The 22,599-nt window shown below is 36.4% G+C and overlaps 1 protein-coding gene across 1 annotated transcript in view; it reads right to left on the bottom strand.

Moving 5' to 3' along the window:
- Positions 1–22,599, bottom strand: part of TRIM37 (tripartite motif containing 37) — an 87,716-nt gene that overhangs the window by 42,766 nt on the left and 22,351 nt on the right. The window contains exons 9-15 of the mRNA XM_024573289.3: positions 21,187–21,311; positions 17,380–17,430; positions 16,200–16,281; positions 13,970–14,046; positions 4,110–4,289; positions 2,637–2,751; positions 42–257 (exon numbers count right to left, since the gene is read on the bottom strand). Coding sequence (XP_024429057.2) covers positions 42–257; positions 2,637–2,751; positions 4,110–4,289; positions 13,970–14,046; positions 16,200–16,281; positions 17,380–17,430; positions 21,187–21,311 — 846 coding nt within the window. The remainder of the gene's footprint in view (positions 1–41; positions 258–2,636; positions 2,752–4,109; positions 4,290–13,969; positions 14,047–16,199; positions 16,282–17,379; positions 17,431–21,186; positions 21,312–22,599) is intronic.

The raw sequence follows: 22,599 nt of genomic DNA, 5'->3' as shown, positions 1-22,599 counted from the left end.
CATATTATCAAACACAAATCTAACGCTGGTCTGATTATTACATGGTAATCGTCATGCTGAATCTTCTCCTCATCTTCCTCCTCTCTGGCCTCTCTTACGGAAGCTGAAGCAGGCCCATCCTGGAGAAGGACGTCAGCACAGGGCCCGGACTTCTTGGACCGTGTCTCGGGAGTGTCGTCATTCTGGGGGCTGAGATGATTAGCTGGTGGTGACAAATCTCTTGATTTCTGAGTTCGAGATAACTCAATAGTAAGTCTCTTTTAAGACAAAAACAGTACAAATAAACATGAGTCATAAGCATGAGTCATTTTTTGCTGTAGTACAGCAAAAAATATTTTAAGTAAAACAATATATTCATATGTTCTTAAACCATTTCTTGCACCATCTCTCTCACGACCTGCTGCCTTCTGCTTATGGAGAAATCTGTGACAAAGAAAAACTGCCCGATTTACTCTCATCCTTCTCCCATCCGGCCCAAGCTACACATACAATTAGCAAACTCTATATAAACAGAGGCAGTTTTAAGTGGCATATTTAACATGAAAACCTCTGAAAGTAAGTATTTATTCGTATTTCCCTCCCTCATCTATTAACCACTCTTGGCTCTTCAAACCTTCTACCCCATATCATTTTCCATTTGCAGAAAGAAACATTCCTTACATAATTTAGTCAACCCTGTAAAATAAAAAGTTAACTGATCCTCCCCAGTGTTCGATTCAACAATGCTGAGGATTCAAGATGCGGCAACTTTCAGTTGTTCTACAGGTTTGAATCCTCTACATTCAAGAGAGCATGGGGAAGAGAAATACAGAAGTCACTGAAAGAAACACAAAGAGATAACCTCAAGCTATAGCAGCACTGTAATACAATTTTTTAAAAGATTTTATTTATTTTTAGATGAAGGGGAAGGGAGGGAGAAAGAGAGGGAAAGAAACATCAGTGTGTGGTTGCCTCTCACACACCCCCAACTGGGGACCTGGCCTGCAACCCAGGCACATGCCTAGACTGGGAATCTAACTGGTAAGCCTTTGGTTTGCAGGCTGGTGCTCAATCTACTGAGCCACACCAGCCAGGGCTGTAATACAATTTTATGCAATGGTGCCAATATTTTCATATGCAATGCCCAACACAAGCGTTTAAAATGTGGCCAGTAGAACCAACAGTATGGGAAAACATATTTGCCAATGATACCTCAGACAAGGGCCTGATCTCCAAAATATATAAAGAACTGACACGACTCCACTCCAGGAAGACAAACAACCCAATTAAAAAATGGGCAAAGGACTTGAACAGACCAGAAGACATACAGAGGGACCAGAGACATATGAAAAGATGCTCAGCATCACTAGCCATCAGAGAGATGCAAATTAAAACCACAATGAGGTACCATCTCACACCGGTTAGAGTGGCCAACATAAACAAATGTTGGAGAAGATGCAGAGAAAAGGGAACCCTACTGCACTGTTGGTGGGAATGCAGACTGGTGAGGCCACTGTGGAAAACACTATGGAATTTCCTCAGAAAACGAAAAATGGAACTGCCCTTTGACCCAGCAATTCTGCTGCTGGGATTAGACCCTAAGAGCCCTGAAACACCAATCCAAAAGAACCTGTGCACCCCAATGTCCATAGCAGCACAATTTACAATAGCCAAGTGCTGGAAGCAACCTAAGTGCCCATCAGCAAATGAGTGGATCCAAAAACTATGGTATATTTACACAATGGAATTCTACGCAGAAGAGAGAAAGAAGGAGCTTATACCCTTTGCAACAGCATGAAGGGAACTGGAGAGCATTATGCTAAGTGAAATAAGCCAGACGGTGAGGAACAAATACCATATGATCTCACCTTTAACTGGAACATAATCAGCAGAAGAAAAAAGCAAACAAAATATAACCAGAGACATTGAAGTTAAGAACAATCTAACAATAGTCAGGGGGGAGTGTGGAGGGGACAGTGAAGAGAGGGGATTACAGGAACTACTATAAAGGACACATGGACAAAATCAAGGGGGAGGGTGGAGGTGGGAAAGGGAGGTGGGTTCAGCTGGGGTGGGGTGGAAGGATGGGGAGAAAAGGCATACAACTGTAATTGAATAACAATAAAAATTTAAAAAAACAAAAAACAATAAACATCAGCAAAGGTCTATGGGATTATGCACCAAGCTATCTACACTGCTTCCCTCCTGAGAAGTAGGTTTGGGGAACAGGAAATTCAAAGGGAAGAATAACACCTTTCTCTGAAGAGAAGAATTAGAAAAATGTACATTTTTCTTTATACATTTGGCATATTCTTTGGCATTTGAATTTTTCAAAAGATGTGTCTTTTACAACCAAACGAATAAAAAAAAATGATCAAAACATGAAAAAATTAAATAAATAAAATAAAATGTGGCCAGTGTAACTAAGGAACTGAATTTTTTTGTTGTTTTAATTATGTTTACATAGCCATATGCGACTAGTGACTACTGAATAGTAGAGAATTAGAGGTTCAAAATGGTAAGAATAAAGAACAAGATAACTGGGTTTTTCTACAAAATTACAAACAGCAGTAAATATCCAAAACCTAATTACAAATGTTAACAGGCCAGTAAGACAATGAAACACTAAATCACCAAAATATGTATTTTTTGCTTACCTCTTTAAGATTATTTATTTGTTGGATATAGCTAGTTTGTGCAGCCTCCAATTGAGTAATATACCAATGCTGGTCCCGGCATTTTTGAAAGAAAGTTGGTGAACGAACCTGAAACCTTAAAAGAATAGCTGCACATGAAAAATAATCCAAATAGTAAAAAATATTATCAACCAAGCCTTGAATCTATAACTATAAATTCTAAAATTTTAAGTTTCATTACGCTGTAAGGCCAAAGTTAAAATGAACTCAAAGCTCCTCATATTCACCACTTATATACACAGTTTACAAATCATAATAAAATAAAATTCTGAAAAGTCATCTTTAAGTCAGTTATCTAAACTTACTAGAGTTTTCTAAAGAATTAACATGACCTATCATGATTAACCTATTAAAGCATATTTATTGTAATAATCTAGCTGAAATGCAACATTGACCATGAGTTGGGAAGAACAGGACTGTACAATGCAGAAATTTAAGAGTATATCAAACTACTTCCAAGGAAAAAAAAGCTTTTAAAATGATCTTCATGAAAGCTTTCTAAACTGTTTAACACTATGCAACCTCTCAATTCAAAACACGTTTGAATCTATTTTTTTTAATCCTCACCGGAGGGCATTTTTTTCATTGCTTTTAGAGAGAGGGGAAGGGAGAGAGGAAGGAAAAGAGAGAAACATTTATGTGAGAGAGATGAATCAGCTGGTTGCCTCTCGTACATGCCTGGACTGGTGATCAAAAGCACTTGGACTGGGAATCAAACCTGCAATCTAGGTATATGCCCTGACCAGGAATTGAACCTGCAACCCTTTGGTTACAAGACAACACTCCAACCAACTGAGCCACATTGGCCAGGGCTGAATCTATTTTTTAAATACTCAAGCCCTCATTTTTATCACCAAATTAATACCTCTTGTGATGATGACCAAAGCTCTGAGTTACAAAGTTTACCCCAACATTAAATGGTTTTTTTTGTGGCTTGAAAGTTTGTCCTGTCCTGTCTTAAAAATAATACACCAACTACTATCAGTTTATTTTCTTCTGTTTTTGTCTCTACTCCCTTACTTTTAATTTGCTATTATCTAGAGGATCTGAAAATCTTTTTGTGAAATTAAGCTTATAAAACCGGTCATCCAGATATAAACAATGTCAAGTGAGAAAAATAAGTCTGTGATTTTTCACTATTCTCTGATTTGCCAAGAGTGAGGTTGCAAGAAGTTCAACAGATAAATGGGACCTTACTACATTTATTAGAATTAGTTTTCTTTTTATGTAATTACTAACTAGATGTCAAACACACTTCTGAACAACTTATCACTGACCACACAGGACTCCTAAAATGAAATGGTTAAGAACACAGTGAGGTTATGGTTAGTATGAATTTCACTATTCATCTTTGTTAAATGAATAGACTTTAAAATAAAGTTCTGGTGACATTATTGCCTCATAATAAAAGCTACCACATCAAATGTTTCCTACCTTAAAATCACTGTATCATTTTGTCGATTCAAGTATCCTTCATTTGCAAGCAAGTCCAAACGGAAAAATCTATTATAACCCCAGCATTCTCCAACTTCAAAGTCAGATGCAAACTCTCGAATGATGTTTTTGGTAGGATCATTGCAGGACTGATGAACCATTTCTACACGATATTCGTATCTCAAATTGAAAGAGAGAGTATTAATATAGCTGGTGAACCATAATAAAAACAGATGAAGTGACTGCTCGAAAAGAAACTTATCAATATACACAACGACATTTCTTTCAGAAGGACTGTATTATTTGTAAAGACAGCAGTAATGTGAACGGGCTACCACAACATGACTGGCACTAGGTCCTTCTTTCCTCGCAGTGTTTATCTACAGAGCAGGTATAAACATCACCTCAGTAAATAAGTTTGTATAAAATAGTACTTTCAAAGTGACTTTTTGTTTGTTTGAACAAATCTATGTATTTTTTCATATAGTCATTACCTATTATTTCCTCACATGTAAAAATTCTGCCATTTCCTTTGAGATTTATCACTATACATTTTAAAATAAATAAATTTTGAAATAGTCTACTTCATTTTTCTAACTCAAGTTATAACAAATTAACTGTGCATTCAGAAATTCAAGCCTATAAACTGTTGTAACAGAAGATAAGTATACATTGGGAAAGCCAATATATTCAGATTTCCCTATCTTACAGAGTATAAAACTTTCAAGTCCTCAAACTCACTCTTACTAATAAAGCACTACTACCACAGAAAGACAGCAAAGTGAAGAAATAAAGATAATCAGGAGGAACACTCAATATTAATGTGGCCCAACAAGGGGGTTCTGTGGAAAGGAACCTCACAGGGTGATCTGATCATGAATCCCTAAGCAGGCAGGTCATCGTGGCAGTCACACCCCAGGCCTGTAACTTCCACTCTTCTTGTGCATCCAGGTCAGCACACCTAGAAGTACTACCCCTGGAAGGGGTTAATCAACCTCAAGAGCACACAATCTTAACTATCCTTTCATCCACACCCCTCCTTGCTTTCTCGAATCTTACATCCTCTCCTGAATTTAAAATGCACTAAAGAAGCTGCAAACCTGCTATTTTTGTGAGCATCTGAAATCTTGCTCCCTAGCATATGTCATCAGTTGGGCTCAAATAAATTTTTATAAAAATTTTCTGTAAGTTTGGACATTCTTACATCAATAGCAGCCATAAAAGTTACTCTTTTTTGGTGGAGGTAAATTTTGTGTGTTTTTAATTTTATTTTTCAACTACAGTTTACATTTAATATTATTTTGTATTAGTTTTAGGTATACAGTGAGGTGGAGGCAAATTTTTACAAGAAAAACACAATAGCTCAACCTGATTATTTCTATTGGCAAAGGCAAAAGAAAAAAATTAACAACTCTTCACCTACAAATACCAATCATATTTCTTTAAGTACTGCCAAATGATTTTTCTATTAGTGTCTCTCATTGTACATTATCTAGACTGATGACACAAAAAACTAACCGAGACAAAAGCTGTGATATTTTGTCTGTCTGGGTTTTATGGAAATTATAAGGCCAGCTATGTAGTACAAAGGGTACCACTGTATGTCCAGCTAGAATTCCAAACACTGAGGCACAACTGATTCTGACAGGGTGCCAAAATCTTTCAACATAAAAGAAAAAAAGAGAGATAGATAGAAGTCTTTTCAACAAATGGTGCTGCAAATTGGAGAGCCACATGGAAAGAATGAAGTTGGGCTCTGGCTGGTATAGCTCAGTGGAGTGAACACTGGCCTGAGAACCAAAAGGTCACTGGTTCAATTCCCAGTCAGGATGCATGCCAGGGTTTCAGGCCAGGTCCCCAGTTGGGGGCACGCAAGGGGCAACCACACATTTATGTTTCTATCCCTCTTTTTCTCCCTCCCTTCCTCTCTGTCTAAAAATAAATAAATAAAATCTTAAGAAAAAATGAAGTTGGAACCCTATCTACAAAAATCAACTCAAAATGGATCAACAATCTAAATGTTAAGGGCCAAAACTATAACTCTCAGAAGCATGGGAATAAATCTTTATTAATTCAAATTTGGCAATGGATTTGTAGATTTGACTCTGAAAGTATAAGCTATAAACAAAAGAGAGTATAAACAAAAAGTATAAACAAAAGAAAAAAGATAACTTGAACTCCATAGAATTTTAAAATTTTTGTGCCAAGAACATTATCAAGAGAAACAATCTGCAGAGTGGGAGAAACTACTATCAAATCATGTAACTGATAAGAATTTAGCATACGAAATACATAAAGAATTCTCATAACAGTTCACCAACAACAAGACAAACCACCCCATTTGAGAGTGGGCAATTAAAAAAGCTGTATTACAAAAGCCGCTCGGCCACTCAGATCACTAAGACCAACTTCACTGGACCTCTAAGGAAATGCAAATCAAAACCACGATGAGATGCCACTTCATACTCACTAGGCTGTCTACCAAATGCAATTATAAATGAAAGATAATTAAGTGCTGGTGAGGATGCGGAGAAATACGAATTCTTGTAGATTGCTAGTAGGTATGCAGAATGGTGCAGCCACTGTGGAAAACAGTTTGGTGGCTCTTCAAAATGTTAAACACAGAATTACTACATAACCCAGCACCTAAACTCCACAATTAGGTATATATTTTTTAAAAAATGAAAACATATGCCCATACAGAAACTTGTGCATGAATACCTCCAGCAGGATTATTGATAATGGCCAAAAGATGAAAGCAACCCAAATGTCCATCAACAGGTGAATGGTTAAACAAACAGAGGCATACATGCACACTGGACTATTACTCAGTCACATAAAGGAATAAAGTTCTGATACAGGCTTTGAGATGGGTGAACCTTGAAAACACTAATGCTAAGCCAAGTATAAAAGGTCCAATATTATATGAACTTTTACATGAAATATCCAGACTAGGCAAATACACAGAAAGAAGGCAAAGTATATACTGTAGTATTTGTCTAGGAATGGGGGAAGAGGGGGAATGGACAGTGTTTACTGAATGGGATAGGATGTTCTATGGTGAGGAAAACATTCTGAAACTGGAGGGAGGTGATACTGTACAACAATACAAATGCACTCAATTATGGTTAACTATATACAATAAATTTCACCTAAAAGTAAACGTCTTACTATTTCAAAAATGAGTAGTGTCCCTGGTTGGGTGGCTCAGTTGGTTAGAGCGTCATCCTGATACACCATGGTCGTGGGTTCAATCCCTGGTCAGGGCACATGATGAATGCTTAAACAAGTGGAACAACAAATCAATCTCTCTCTCCCTTCCCCACCCGCCCCACCGCCTCTCTGAAAGCAATTTAAAAATGTCCTTAGTTGAGGATAAAAATAAAAAAATAAAAATAAGTAATGAAAAACTCAAAACTCACAGAGAAACAAGAATACTAAAAAATCTAGGGAGAAAGATATTAATACAGATGGTCAAATACAACCAGGATCAAGACAGGTAGAAGTTTAAAATCAATATAAACATTTTTGAAAAATCAGTTCTTTTGTAAGAAAATGCATATAATGTCTGAAAAAAGACCATTCTTTTATCTGCATTAGTTCTTTAAAATCATGGCAGATATAAACTTATTTCTAATAAAGGTGGCAATTAATACAAGTTAAAATATTTACATAGTACCTCAATCCCAACCTTACATAAAACTAAAACCTTAAATTTGAATATTCCAATTTAAATTCTTTCCTTCCATCAAACTAAAAGCCTGGATAAATTTAACAACTCTTAAAATTTTTAGTCTCATTAAAATTACTCCCCCAGAAAAATTCTCTTTCCTTTAAATAACTCAGAGAAATTCCCTTCTCTAAAACAAGTCATTCAGCATATACCATTAACAGTCAATTCCAAGATGTCACTCAAGCGCAGATTTCCTGAAAGCCCACACCCACGTATGCTAACACACACCTATTATATAGAGAAATGTAAGCATAATAAAATTATGAAAGTACTTCTGCAGGGTCCCAGGTGATATTAAAATGTGGATAATGATACAGTAGTTTTTATTCCACATTTTGACAGTTAAATTACCTCACTGGTAAATTCTTAACTCCATAATTGAATGACATTTCAGTATTTAATGAAGAAGTATCAACACTCTTCTCCAAAATTACTGAAGTGTTAAGAGAGTTAACAGATATCTGCTTTTTTCCAGAACAGAACAGTCTTATTAAGGTAATTAGATAATGTCTAACAAATACACAAATTCTAATCTTTTTCAACCTTAGTATCCTGAGTGTTAATTATTTCATTATCACTGATGTTACTGCTATTTGTAAAACAATATAAACTTTTAAGTTCCCGAAGTGTACACAGTAAACAATAAAAGCCCCAAGATGAAACCAAAGACAACAGAAAAGTCACAAAATCTCTGTATCAGTTAAGAGAGAAAGGAGAATCTTCCCAAAGCAAGAAATAGAGGTCAATCAGGAAACAGATTAATCAAGAGACATAGAAAGGCCCAGATTAATGGAAGCAACAGGGACATGAACAAAATGCCATTATCACTGGACTGGTTACAGGAATTCTGCCCAACATCAACCTCTTCCGATCACAAGAGCTGATTTTCAGGAAATCAAACAGAGCTTGGTGGTTAAGGACAAAAAATATAGGGACTGAAAAATAATCTGTGGTAAACAGAATGATGTTTAGCAATGCTAAACTTGACTAAATAACTGAACTAAGACGTTGTAGTCCCATCTGCAAAACGGGAGTGATAACAGAAACAACAGATCACAAGGTGGAAACAAAGCACAGTAAGTTGTGCAAAGCGCGATTTTCAACCAGTGCGCTGCTAGTTTTTTTTAAAACATGCACTACCTGACTATTCAGTCAGGGGCGTCCTCGGACCTCTTTTCCCCTAGACTGCCAAGTCAAAAAATGACAACAGCCAGCACAACACTAACTACCCAGTGTGAATCAATCAACACTATACCTATTTTTTTTTTGTCAGATGGGCAAATACATGATTTGGTGTGCCACAGACTTTTGGCAATTAGTTTATGCCTGTCATGAGGTGAAAAAGGTTGAAAATCGCTGATGTAAATCACAGTGCGTGCCACAAAGTGCATATTCAGCTGTTAGAATAACAATATAGTCAAGTCCACTGTTTCAAATCACACAGGAGAACTGGAGCAGAGCTCTGACTAAACACATCTACAATTCAAAAGCCAGAATCCTTCCCATATTACTTAGCATTTTTATACCTGGACGCACCAATGGTGACAAGCATATTCTGTTATGATTAGTCTATGCCAGACGTTGCTGAAGTGTAGGCTGTGCGCCCCTGGGGGCCAGTCCTTACAATCCTTTCAGATTCAAAAAGTCAAAACCATTTCAAAATATTAGATGTTATCTGCCTTTTATACTCTGTTGACATTTGCACTAATGGTGCAAAAGCAATGATGGTTAAAACATACCAGTAGTTATTACATTTTTCACTGCCACACACATCCAGATGAGAAAAAAATGCTCTTTCAAGAATGTCTTTAATCAAGTAATAAAAAATGTTATTAAGCTTCAATTCTTGGTGTCACAAAATGGAAAGTATACATAAAGTATTTGCGCTGATTAGTGGTGTGCAACGGTTGTCTTGGGGAAATCACTTTGTTTCAGAGTTACAAGCTCATCAGTTACTGTTTTTTGTGGAACATGAAATTGAAAGAACTGACAAACAATGGGTATTCAATTGTAGACATCTGACAGACATTTCTGGAACAAAACAACTATGGAAAAGAACTTTCAATATTTGTTGTCAATGATAAAACATAAGCTTTTTAAAAATCATAATCCTGGTAAAGTGTAAGTGAATAAAAGCTAAACATATTTTAAGTATATAACTTGCTAAATTTTGACATGTACACAGTGTGGGACAAAAGAGGTTTACAGCTGTTTGTATAGAAAAATAATACAATAATTAATAATAAATAGTATAAGAATAAACTTCTGCATACTCACAGCTGTAAACCTACTTTTGCCCCACCCTGTATATTCATGAAACCATCACCATTAGCACAATCGAGATACAAAACATATCCCTCATGTTCCAAAGTTTCCTCTGCCCTGGCTCGGTGGCTCAGTTGGCTGGAGCATCATCCTGTGCACCAAAAGATTGTGGATTCAATCTGAATCACAATCAATCTGTCTCTCGCACGCCCCCATACTAGGGAGCTGGCCTGCGACCCAGGGATGTGCCCTAGACTGGAATCGAAACAGCTACCCTTTGGTTCGCAGGCCAGCACTCAATCCTCTGAGCCATACCAGCCAGGGCAGGAAAAATTTTTTTATTTACCCATACAATTTCCATTTCTGCTGTTCTTCATTCCTTTGTTTAGATTCAGATGTCCAACTATTACTACTTTCCTTCTATGTAAAGCATGTACTTTAACATTTCTTATATACCAGGCCTGAAAATGTCTTCATTTCACCTATTTTAAAATATATTCTTGCTAAGTACAAAATTCTAGGTTGTTTTTTCCCTTCAGCCCTTGTAAGATGTTTCTTTATTATCATTTCACCAGTATTGTTGCCACTGGAAAATCTTGATTTCATCATTATCTTTGTGCATTTATAAATGCCTTTTTTCCACTGCCAGCTTAAGATTGTCTGTTTATCACTGGTTTTGAGCAATCTGATTATAATGAGCTTTGATGTAGCCTTCACGTCTCATGTGCTTGCAGTTCACTGAGCTTCCCGAACCAGTGGTTTAAACTTTTATCAAGCTTGGAAAGTTTTCCCTATTTAAAAAAATGTTTTTTTCTTCAGATCCTCTCCTTTAAGAACTCTAGCTATCTGTAAATTAAGTTGCTTCAAGTTCTACTGCTTTAGATTTTGGTTTCTATGTTTCTATGTTTCTTGGACAACTTCTATTGCCATGCGTTGGAGTGTATTCATCTTTTCTTTTGCAGTATCTGTTCTGATATTCATGTCGTCCAGTGTATTTTTCATCTCAAATTCAGTTTTCAAGTACAATTTGGGTCTGTTATATCTTCCATATATCTACTTAACTTATGAACAAATGGAATAGTTTATAACTGTCTTAAATGTCCTTGTCTCCTATTTCTCACATGAAAATTCAGTTATCTTTAAGGCATACATTTAGAGATTTCCAGAAATGCAAAATACAAGCTTTCTCATCAAATATTATTTCACTTTACAAAAAGTTATATTCACAAAAATGTTCTTTATGTTAATATATAATAGGATTATTATGATTTTTAAGTGAATTAATATAATTTTTAAGATCTTGTTTTAATTTCTAATGTAGATAATATCAATAAACATATTGTACATAAAGAAAAAGTTCTTGTTTAGTTATGATTGACTGGTTATTCTCATTATTTGTTGTATCTTCCTACCTCTATGAATGCCAATTAATCTTTTTTTAAAAAGATTTACTTATTTATTTTCAGACAGAGGCGAAGGGAGGGAGAAAGAGAAACATCAATGCGTGGTTGCCTCTAGCACTCCCTCTACTGGGGACCTGGCCCGCAACCCATACATGTGCCCTGACTGGGAAGCGAACTTTGGTTCACAGGGCGATGCCCAATCCACTGAGCCACACCAGTCAGGGCTTGCCAATTATTCTTTGATTGAACAGCAAATATAAATTTTACTTTGTAGGATACTGGGTGTTTTTGTAATCTTACAAATTTTCATGAGCTTTGTTGTGGGATACAGTTACTTGGAAACAATTTCATCCTTTGAAGTCTGTCTTTTATTTTTCAGGTAGGTCCAGAGCAGTGTTCAGTCTAGAACCTAATTGTTCCTCTCCACTGAGGCAAAAATTTCCTGAGTACCCCGGACCCTATGAATTATAAATTTTTCCACTGTTATGATGGGAAAAGACACAGTTCATGGCCCTGTATGAGCACCAGACACTACTCCCTGTAATCCTTTCAGATGGTTCTTTCCCTAGACTCAGGAAGTTTTCTCACACATGAGCCCTGATTGGTCCTCTGCTGAGCACTTGAAGGGAATCCCTACGGATCTCTGGAGCTCTCTGCCTGTGCAGGGCTCTCCTCTCTGTTATTCTGTGCAATACACTCTAGCTACACTGGTCTTCCTGGACACTCGGCACTGTCTCCTCAACTCAGGCAGTCTGCCAGACTCAGGACCAGTTTCCCCTCCTATGTTAGAGCCTGAACACTCTCTCAAGGCTGTTAATCTGAGGCAACCACAGAACTCAGTTGTCTGTTTCTTGTCTATTGAAAATTGCTATCATTTGTTGTCTCACGTCCAGTGTCTAGGAAAAGTTATTTTCTTTTTTGGTTGTTGCAGGAGAAAGGGTAACTCTCCTGTTACTCCATCATAGCTGAAAGCAGACATTTCATACTGAGCAGACTTTAATGTAATAAAGTAAAATAACATGTGCTGGTATGGTTTCAGATTCCACATTACAAACCAAACTAGCACTTGTTCAATTTTGGGGTACTATCAAAGAAGAGTCACAATTATCTAAAACTGCTTTTAAAAACATTTCTCCCTTTTTCATCAAAAGAAAAAAACTAACTTTGGTGATGATGGTAACCAGACATTGTTACTAATCATTTCTCAGTGAATAAAAATATCAAATCATTATAATGTACATTTGAAACCACTAAGTTAATTGCAGCTCAATATAAATAAATGACAAATAAAAAAATAAATATTTAACAAAAAGTAGATTAGTGGTTGCCAAAGACAAGAAGAGGAATGGGAGGTGAGTGCTAGTGGGTATGAGATTTCTTTGCAGGGTGATAAAAATGTTTTAAAATTAGGTATCTGTGATGGTTGTTAAAACTTGAGGATGATACAAAAACCTACTGAATTGTACACTTACTTATAAGGTGAATTTGTTGGGATATAAATCAGATCTCATTAAAAAAAACGTTCCCAACTACATGACATTCAAAATCAATGAGACTAGATTTTATATATATACTTCAACCGAAACAACTTATTGCATACAAAATAATTATAAAAGCAGATCTGAGAATCCAGTTGTCTTCCTTTTAAGCTGTATATCAAGATTTCCAAAAATGCAGGATACAATATTTTCCATCAAACATTTTGCTTTAGAAAAAGTTTTCTCAAGAAAATGTTATTTATGTTAATATACAGTAAGTTATTAAAGTTAATATAATTTTTAATTTTTTTCTCTTCTTTTTTTTGACTAACCTGCAAACCAGAAAGTGAGGTGAGTGGCTATTGGTAAGCCACTCCCCTCCCCTCATGTTCTTTTTTTTCCCTGAGAATATTTATTGTTATTTTTTTTAGTCTCCATCTATCACCACTGATCCATTCTGTACCCTCCCCTCACTCCTCAGTTGTAACTTCTAATTCAGAAAATGTCAACAGATACAACCCTCATAAAGAAAACTCCTTGGGGTTCCCAATATATAATTTTATGTAATTTATTATTGTTTTTAATACTCACCCAATGACATGCTTATTGATTACAGATGGAGGGGTAAGGAAGGAGAGAGGGAGAGAAACATCAGTGTGTGTGTGTGTGAGAGAGAAACATCAATGGGCTTCCTCTCCTTCATGCCCCAATCAGGGACGGAACCTGCGACCTTTCGGTTTACAGGAAAACACTCCAACCAACTGAGCCACACCAGCCAGGGCCTAATAAATTTTAAGAGTGTAAGAGTCCTGAAGCCATACAATTTGACAACTACCATTCTATGCCACCACACTATTCCCAGGACTACATACCAGTGTACACTTCCCTAAGTAATACAGTAACTAACAAAATAATTAAAAAATAGTAAGAGGAATGTATGTAAACACACACTGAAGTTGGTCATGTAATTGTATGTCTTACTTGGAAGTTTCAGGCAAGCCAGCTGAGAGTTCCAGAAACACAGATAAGTAGTAACCACGAACAACTCCATTTCCATCCTTAAAATTAAAGGGAAAAAAAAAGTTATAGAAATATACACTCCAGATCAATTTAAATTAAGTACACTTAAACAAAAACACAGACTAATATCTCATATTTGATTTGGAAAGTACTTGTGAGCTCAAAAGCAATGAGAAATAATAAAAAGGCCGAAAGATTTGAGTCTCACAATTCAAAACCTTTGTACATTAAGAAAAACTCAGATGAAAATATCAATACCTATGAAAAGAGTTAAGAGTTTTAACATACACAGAACTCTTAAAAATCAACCAAGAATAGCCCTGGCTGGTGTGGCTCAGTGGATTGAGGGCTGGCCTGTGAACCAAAAGGTCAGCAGTTTGATTCCCAGTCAGGGAAAATGCCTGGGTTATGGGCCAGGTCCCCAGTTGGGGGCATGTGAGAGGCAACGATGCATTGATGTTTCTCTCCCACTAGGTCTAAAATTAAAAAATAAAGAAATAAAATAAATAAATCAACCAAGAAAAATGAAAACACCAAAGAAAAATATTTTTAAAAAACACTCAATTTCACTAGGAATAAAACAAAAATAAATATTTATATTTAATACCAATACAGTAAAATAGAAAAAGGTAATACTTGATGTTGAAAGCAATAAATATCATTTCTATGCTTTGTGTGTTAAGGTTATAGTCATACAAGGTTCTGCCTGGAGTTTGAGTAGTTGTTTAAATTTTGATCCAGTACAGGATGTTGCAAAGATAATTATTTCACTATGTATGTCTCCAGTAGTTTGCTTACATGAATACTTTTTAAAAGGATACACACTCCTACCCAGTTTCACTCCAAGTATGGTCTTTGGCTCAAAACAAACAAACAAATAAAACACCTTTAAAATGTACAACATAAAGAATGAACTCTAATGTAAACTGGAATTTTGGGTGACAGTATGTCAACGTAAATTCATCAACTGCAACAAATGTACCTACTGCTCTGATGCAGGACGTGTTGACAGTGGGAAAGGCTGTGTATGTGTGGGGTCAAAGGGTATATGGAACACTCTGTATTTTCCGCTCAATTTTGCTGTTAACCTAAAACTGCTCTTAAAAATAAAGTGTACTAAATAATTTTAAAAAGAAATACAGATTACCTGTCCCCAGAAACATCCACATACATTTACCTGTGTATTTCCTAGCTCTACTCACTAAGAAGGCCTGGAAACAGTGACCAACCTGACAGAAATGAACATACCTACTGCCCAGTCAGGTCTTGAAATACAATTTTCCCACTGAAATAAATCAGGGTTATTTGGATAAAATGGCCAATTCCAAGTACGGAGTAAAAAGGTACAAGATGAGCCTGGAACATCTTGCCATGGAAGAAACAAGGACGAAAACTACGAAGGTCGACTAGTAGGGCTGAAGCAAAGTGACACAGAAGCCAGCATGAAGAGACTAAATGTGTGTAAATCCATGAGTTCATAAATATTTTTTAAAATCTTAATCACTTTCAGAGAATAACAAGGAAAAATGGTAAATAAAAGAAAAGAATCCTGCCTCTTCTATATGAACTGCTATTAACTAAATAATAAAGGAAAGCATCTCTTTATAAAAGTTTTCTAACAAATAAATGGAAAAAAACAGTAACATGAGAATACTGCTGTTTTGCAGTGAGAGATGTAGGTAATGGGCATCAACAGCTGCCAATACCGCAAGCAGAGATGTGACTAGACATCGTGTGATTAAAAAAACACACTACCGCACACATTCTTGCCACAGGAATAGACTCTGTGCCTCATCACGCCACCAGACCCAGCTGTCAATTTGGAGAAAATATATAGATCAAAGGAACCTACGGAAACGCACAATGAGTGTGCGATCAACATACATGTGTTCTGATGGCTTTCTGTATTTTATTTTTAAAAAGGTTTTTAAAATAAGAATTTTAAACATGTCTTCTAAAGGTAAGTATGTTCCTACAAACAGTAAATAAGATTGTGCAGTATGTCAGGGTTCATACTCTTCATATTTAATTCATTTTTCCATAATATTAGTAATAAAATTCATAAACACTAAATTTGTTATTAATTCCTTACTACACCAAAAGAATGAACCAGTGTTTTAGGGTTTCTTACAAAACCCTAAAAGAAAAGATCTTTGGTTTAAAAAAAATATTGAAAGTATGAAAAACTTACTGGGTAAACTTTTAACCTCCAGCAAAGTCCTGAAACCTGAAGAGGTGGACTGTAAACAGGATCTGCTCTCTGGCGCAAAGTGCTGAAATAATAATAAAAATAACCACCACCACCACCACCACCACCACCAAATCCCAAGATCAAAACCAAACCAACCACTTTGTCTATGCTACTTATTTCAAGCCCTGGACAAAGTAAAAGAAGGTGACTAAACAAGATGACACTGGATAGATTTATATGTACTTACATCCAGAAATAAAAAAAAAATTAGTAATATTGAAATATTCAGCAGTATCTTTTCAGTTTCTTGTTTAAAACCCCCCTCAAAACTGTGACATTTAAGAGAAAGGGAAAAAATAACTACGTGTCCTGAATTTAATTACCACTTCAACAAGCAGTCTTTCCCCATTCAAGAAGAAAACAGAAATGTTTCTCTTCCCATATCCCTGTAGTATAATTCTCCTTTTTTTAATGGAAAAATGAAAGAGCATGTGATAAATCAATATATGGGGGAAATCCTTGGAAAGTTTATATTTTAGCCACAAAATGATCCCATAGAAAAGCAAATTAAATATGGAGTGATATGTAAATTCTTAGTTTGGCCTTATTTTGATCATTATCACCTGCAATTTTCCTCTCCAAGGCAAGACCTTATGTTCTTGGTATGTGGACCCTGAAGACAATTTCTTAGGACCTTTTTGTTTTAAGATCTTTGCTTCTAATCTTACAGAAAAAGTAGTAATGGCTAAAATAATTAACATGTAAGTTGCAAAGCTTACAAATTTCTTGCAATAATGGCCTCTTATCCACAGTTCATCACACTTTGAGTTGAGATGAACTGGATCCCAATCGACTTGTTCCCATCACTCTTATTTCTGAGAAGGGGTAAAGGACTCACTGATCTCTATTAATCTCCATCATCCCATCCGTCCCACCTTACCAAAGGCTAAGTGGACACACTTGTTTAAAACATGGTTCCTTTGCCCAACTAGAGAACCAATCTGTGCTGGAAATATAACACAATCCAAACAAATGACCATTGTGTTTCCAATAAGCAATTTGTTCCTTCTAAGACCACGCTCAGTGTCACAGTTGATTACATCTATATCCTACCCTGGAATAACACCTTCCTGGTTCTTATGTATACATACAAAAATCCAGATTTTCCAAAAACTCTTACCTGAAATTCTCTAAAACAAAAGTAGCTGAATCATAAGATGGTACTAATTCACTAAAAAAGAAGCAAAGGCAAAATAATATTATTTGGCTTATGTAAGCTTAAAATTTCAGTTAGAAAACAAAGTCCCTCAGTAATATCTTAAAAACGTTATTAAACTAAATCCCTGGGAAATATTTTTAAAACCTTATTAAAAATAACATTAAATAAAATAAAGTTATAAATTCATAAAATCTTCAAAAGGTGACATCAAAAGTTTGCAATGAAATTAGGGACTCAACAAATACTTTATAAAATATTTTTAAAAGGCAATATAAAATAAAGTATTAAAATGAGTATAAGAGACATTTAAACAGTACTCTTAAAATAGGAAAATGAAGAAACTGACGTTTAGACTGGATACCTGAAATACAGAACCAATATAAACAGGTTTAAAAACCAAAAGACACAGCAAGAGCTAAAGACATCACAATAAATCCCCAAACTTGCTTCTTCAAAATAAATTATGAGGAATACTGATAGACGCTGGAGACTCTGAGGGTATTTACTAGGAAATGAAGCCGACAATTTTATAGGATAAGAACACATAATCACAACCCTTAGGAGTAATAGCACAGGAACAGTTTCTATGCAAAGCAAGACTGTCCCAGGCAACTGTAGTGTCCCACGAACTTCTCCCAAGAGAAGGGAGCTGCAATCACAGGAGGCAGGCACGGCGACAGTCCATCTGGCTGCCAAATACCCTTGAGTCAAGGGAACAGTCTGTAGAGAGTACCACTGAGGTCACAGTCACTGAACATTTATGATAAAGACACTCATACACAGTACTGTAACCCAGTCACACATTTAGTATATAAAACTATAAATTTACCCAACAGATAAACTGCAAGATATTTCACATCTTCAGATACATTTTCTCAAGTTCAATTCATGAAAATTTGTGATTACCAAAATAAGATACGTATAAGATACGTCCATGGCATTTTCACACTATGATAGTGGGTAAAAACATTAGTGGTTTGCCAGTAAAAACACATAAAAAACGCACGATTCTTTACTTCCTGGTAATTATGTGCAGCTGAAGAGCTCACATCTGTCTCACCCCGTCAGAGGTTACTGCAAGCGTACTGACGTCACCACTCCACCTGCAAATGCGGTGCGTTCTGCTTTACCTTCTCGGGGTTCTTTATCTCCATGCCTCCTCTGCTCTGGTCTTAATCACTGAATTCATTTCTTTCTTTTTTTTTTTAATTCTATCATTTAAACTCTACCTCAGGACACCTATGCGGTCTCATTTCCCACGACGTCCCAACAACAGCCCTACAAATTCCGACTGAAACAATTTCCTTGCTGTCCTCTAAATACAGCAGCTCTTCTCACATTCACGTTAGTGTTCTTGTATACATACATATTCTATTCCCATCCACCCAATAAAATCCTAACTACCTTCCAAGGTCTTTTCAGAATTTCTATACAGAAATTCACTATATAATTGAGTAACACACACCAGAATTTAATATACAATAGCACCAAGCATGCAGTCTTCAATAAATAATACTGCATTTGTTTAATGACCCTTTATTCTCCACTGTGACTCCATCACCAAATACCAACAGACAGAACTTAATCCAGTCCCAAGATCTCAAAGCTTAGAAACACTCACCACTGCTTTGCACATCTCACCTTCGGAATGTAACAATGTCAGTACGTGCTGGCCTTTCTTATTTGGCCCTTTCTTCGCTGATCAATACATCAACAGATGAACACCTGTGTCCTGTACACTGCCACTCATAAACTAAGTTTGTAATAAAAATTACAGTTAATTATAAGCCAAACCTTCCAATAAGACAGTCAGCATTCCTGGTGAGAGGGAGCCCTACGGTGACCTTTACACCCATGGAAAGCTCCCTAATTATCAGACTTGTAATTTTTTTTTCATTTTTTTGTGGTTTCCTCTTTATTGATGTGCCCCTGCCTTCCCCCTCCCAATTTCAGTCCCTTTCATCTACCCAAAAAAGAAGGCAGTGAAAGCAAGGGACTGTTGGGGTTCTGAGCTCCTTGGGTGGTTAGATAAGGACCAGAAACCCAAACAGTCACTGGGTATGACAGAGACTGACACTCAAGAAGTCCAAAGCAGAGCTGCCTGCCAAGTGGTATCAAGGGGATCCCAAACTTTAGGGCAGAACAACTCAGGATGCTCAGCGTTCATTTTCCAGATACCACCCCCAAGACTGTTGAGGAATAAGCCCTGCACTTTTGGAAACCACTACAGACGACTCTGACACAGGTGATCTATGTACCATACTTTGAACTGAAAACACTTCTTTTTATTTACGGCATTTATGTCAAAACTCGTTCCATTCCCTGGTGATAGAATGGTTAAAAAAAAAAAAATCTGCACAACTGAAATGAGTGACCACATTATCAAAGAGGCAGCCTTGGAATCTTAGTGAACTTCTTAGTTCACCCAGATTTACTTAATAGCATACACCAGTTTTTAAATAATATTCAGTGTTTTAATAAAATAGGAATGTTGCATCTAGTTCCAAAAGAAACAAAGACTTATCATCCAGTGAGAACTACCCGAGTTCTCGCCAGAAAAACTGTGACCTTCTGTTCACAGAACTGTGGGTGGCCATGACCCTCAGGACCGCACCTGTGTAAGGAACGAGGGATTACGCCAGTGATCCCAAAATGGGCAATTCTGCCCCCAGGAAACACCTGGAAATATTTCTGGTCACAAATGCAAAGGGAAAAGTGCTCCCAGTGTTACGTCCTACCATACACAAGGAAAGCTCCCTACAACCGGTCTCACATACAACCAGTGTTCAGAACCTCTGTTCTTAACATGACAGGGTAGTCTAAACATGCTTAGAAGAATACACTGTTTAGAAGGCTCCTAAGACTGCCCAAGAGAAAAACTAAAAAGATGACCAGAATGCAATCAACTGTTATTTCCAGATCTTTTAGGGCCTGGATATAACATCATGTCACCTTCAAAATCTTTTGGCATTTCATACATTTATGACTTCTTTTCCCTTTGCCTACATACATGTGAATGAGTAATAGTCACTGAGTAATAAGATGAATAAGCTCAAAAGACCAATAAAAGAATGAACATGAGACAACACAGAGAGTCCTTGAGAGCATTATGCTAAGTAAACCAAGTCAGACAGAAAGAAAAGTGCTGTGATCTCACTTCTATGAGGAATCTAAAAAAGGATACAAGGGGCACAAACCTGCAGTTATAAACAAGTCAGTCACAGGACTGCGTCGCACAGCCCGGTGACTGCAGTTAATTCTGTGTTGCGTATCTGCAACTTGCTATCTAGAGGGATCTTAAGATTTCTTATCACGAGAAAAATATTTTTTCTATGTATGGGTGATGGATGTAAACTATAAACTAGACTTACCATGATGATCATTTCTCAATATATAAGATATGGTATCATAATGTTGTAACCTAAAACTAACAGTGTTATGTTAATTATATCTTAATTTAAAAAAAAAGAATGAATGGAAACTCATGAAATAAAATGTGATCAATTATTATTATTATTTTTTAATGTATCAGCAGATGAAGCTCCAGGAAGAAACCACTTCCAAATTCACTAACATCTTCTCTTTACAGTCAAAAATGTGTAATTCCACAAGAATTTTTTAAAGCCAAATTTACATGCACAAATTAAAATTCGCTAGACCACATCACTATAAACATCACCTTAAAAAATGAAAAACATTTTTTGAAACAAGTACATGCATTTGCACATAAACTTAGTATGAAAATAAAGTGTGAGAACTGTGTCGCACCTGGTAAAATCTGGTGGAACAGGAGTGGTGACAAAGGACGCCATGGGCTTTCGATGAACTTGCTGGAACATCATGAGGATCTCCGAGCTCTTAGATATCAACTCACTCTTACTGCAAGATCGCAACTGTGTGAGGAAAACAAATTACCCGATCAACAAAGTTACTGTTCACTGGCTGCTCAAAATCCCTAGTAAGCAAAGAAAAGAAAAATTGTTCTGGTTATATACTGAAAAAAAAAAAAAGATAAAAAATGACTCAGAGTGGGCTTGAGAATTAAAAATGTAGATGTATTTATTCCCATTCTAACAGTAAAGTCACTGACTGAGTGTATTTTATTTTAAAGCACTTTTCTCTCCTCATATATTAGGGTAAATCCAATTTTAGAAAGATTTTATCTATTTTTTGAGAGAGGGGAATAGAGGGAGAAAGAGAGAAAGAGAAGCATCGATCAGTCATCTCTTGTATGCAACCAACTAGGGACCAAACACGCAAGCCAGGCATGTGCCCTGACAGGGAACTGAACCCACAACCTTTCACTTTGCGGGACTATGCCCAAGCAACTGAGTCACACGGGTCAGGGCAGGGTAAATCCACTTTTAAACAACTACAGATATATTTTAGACAGCTATAGTGAAGCCATTGTGTATATTAATAAACAAACCCCTGTAAGCTTATAGCTTTCAAACAAGGATTTCTCAAATACATACCAGAGAACCAGAGAAACCTTCAGCTGTAACACACACAAAAATGTTTTAACCTATATTGACTGGGGAAACACTAGGCTATGCCAAAGGCAAGAAGGGAGAAATCCAACTTTAGTAAATAAGCACGGCAGTTAAAATACTACTAATTTTGTATTCAAGAAGTCCTACTCTGCCACATACTAATTATATGACTCTAAGTCTGTTTATGTGTAAAACTGGAATAATAGCCATGCTTGCTTTGCTGGGTTTAACATATACTGAATGCTACCAGCCAAACTGTCAATCAATAGTACATGAAGCTGTACATGAAACAGCTTTGTGAACTATTAACTGTGTGCCCCAACTCCTGTGTTGCAGCCCCAACCCTCAACACCTCAGAGTGTAGCTGTATTTGCAGACAAGGTAGATCTTCAGGAAACACAGAGAAAATATAGCCATTTATTATTTACAAGCCAAACAGAGGAGCCTCAGAGGAAACCAAACCTGTCAATACCTTGATCTTGGACTTCCAGCTTCCAGGAAAATGAGAAATTGAATTGTTATTGTTTAAGCCTCCTACTCTGTGGTATTTTGTAATAGCAGCAAACTAATCAACTGCCAGATGGATAATATTCATAAAACTCACTACAACTGGATTTTGTATCTTTTCAATGACAGTTGCTTATATTTCACCAAGAATAATGACATGTGATTGATATATGTTAAATAT

Source organism: Desmodus rotundus, chromosome 9 (genome assembly GCF_022682495.2).
Source record: "Desmodus rotundus isolate HL8 chromosome 9, HLdesRot8A.1, whole genome shotgun sequence".
Classification (NCBI taxonomy): Eukaryota; Metazoa; Chordata; class Mammalia; order Chiroptera; family Phyllostomidae; genus Desmodus; species Desmodus rotundus.
The sequence above is the reverse complement of the archived record's forward strand: the minus strand, read 5'-3'. Positions and strand labels throughout refer to the sequence as shown.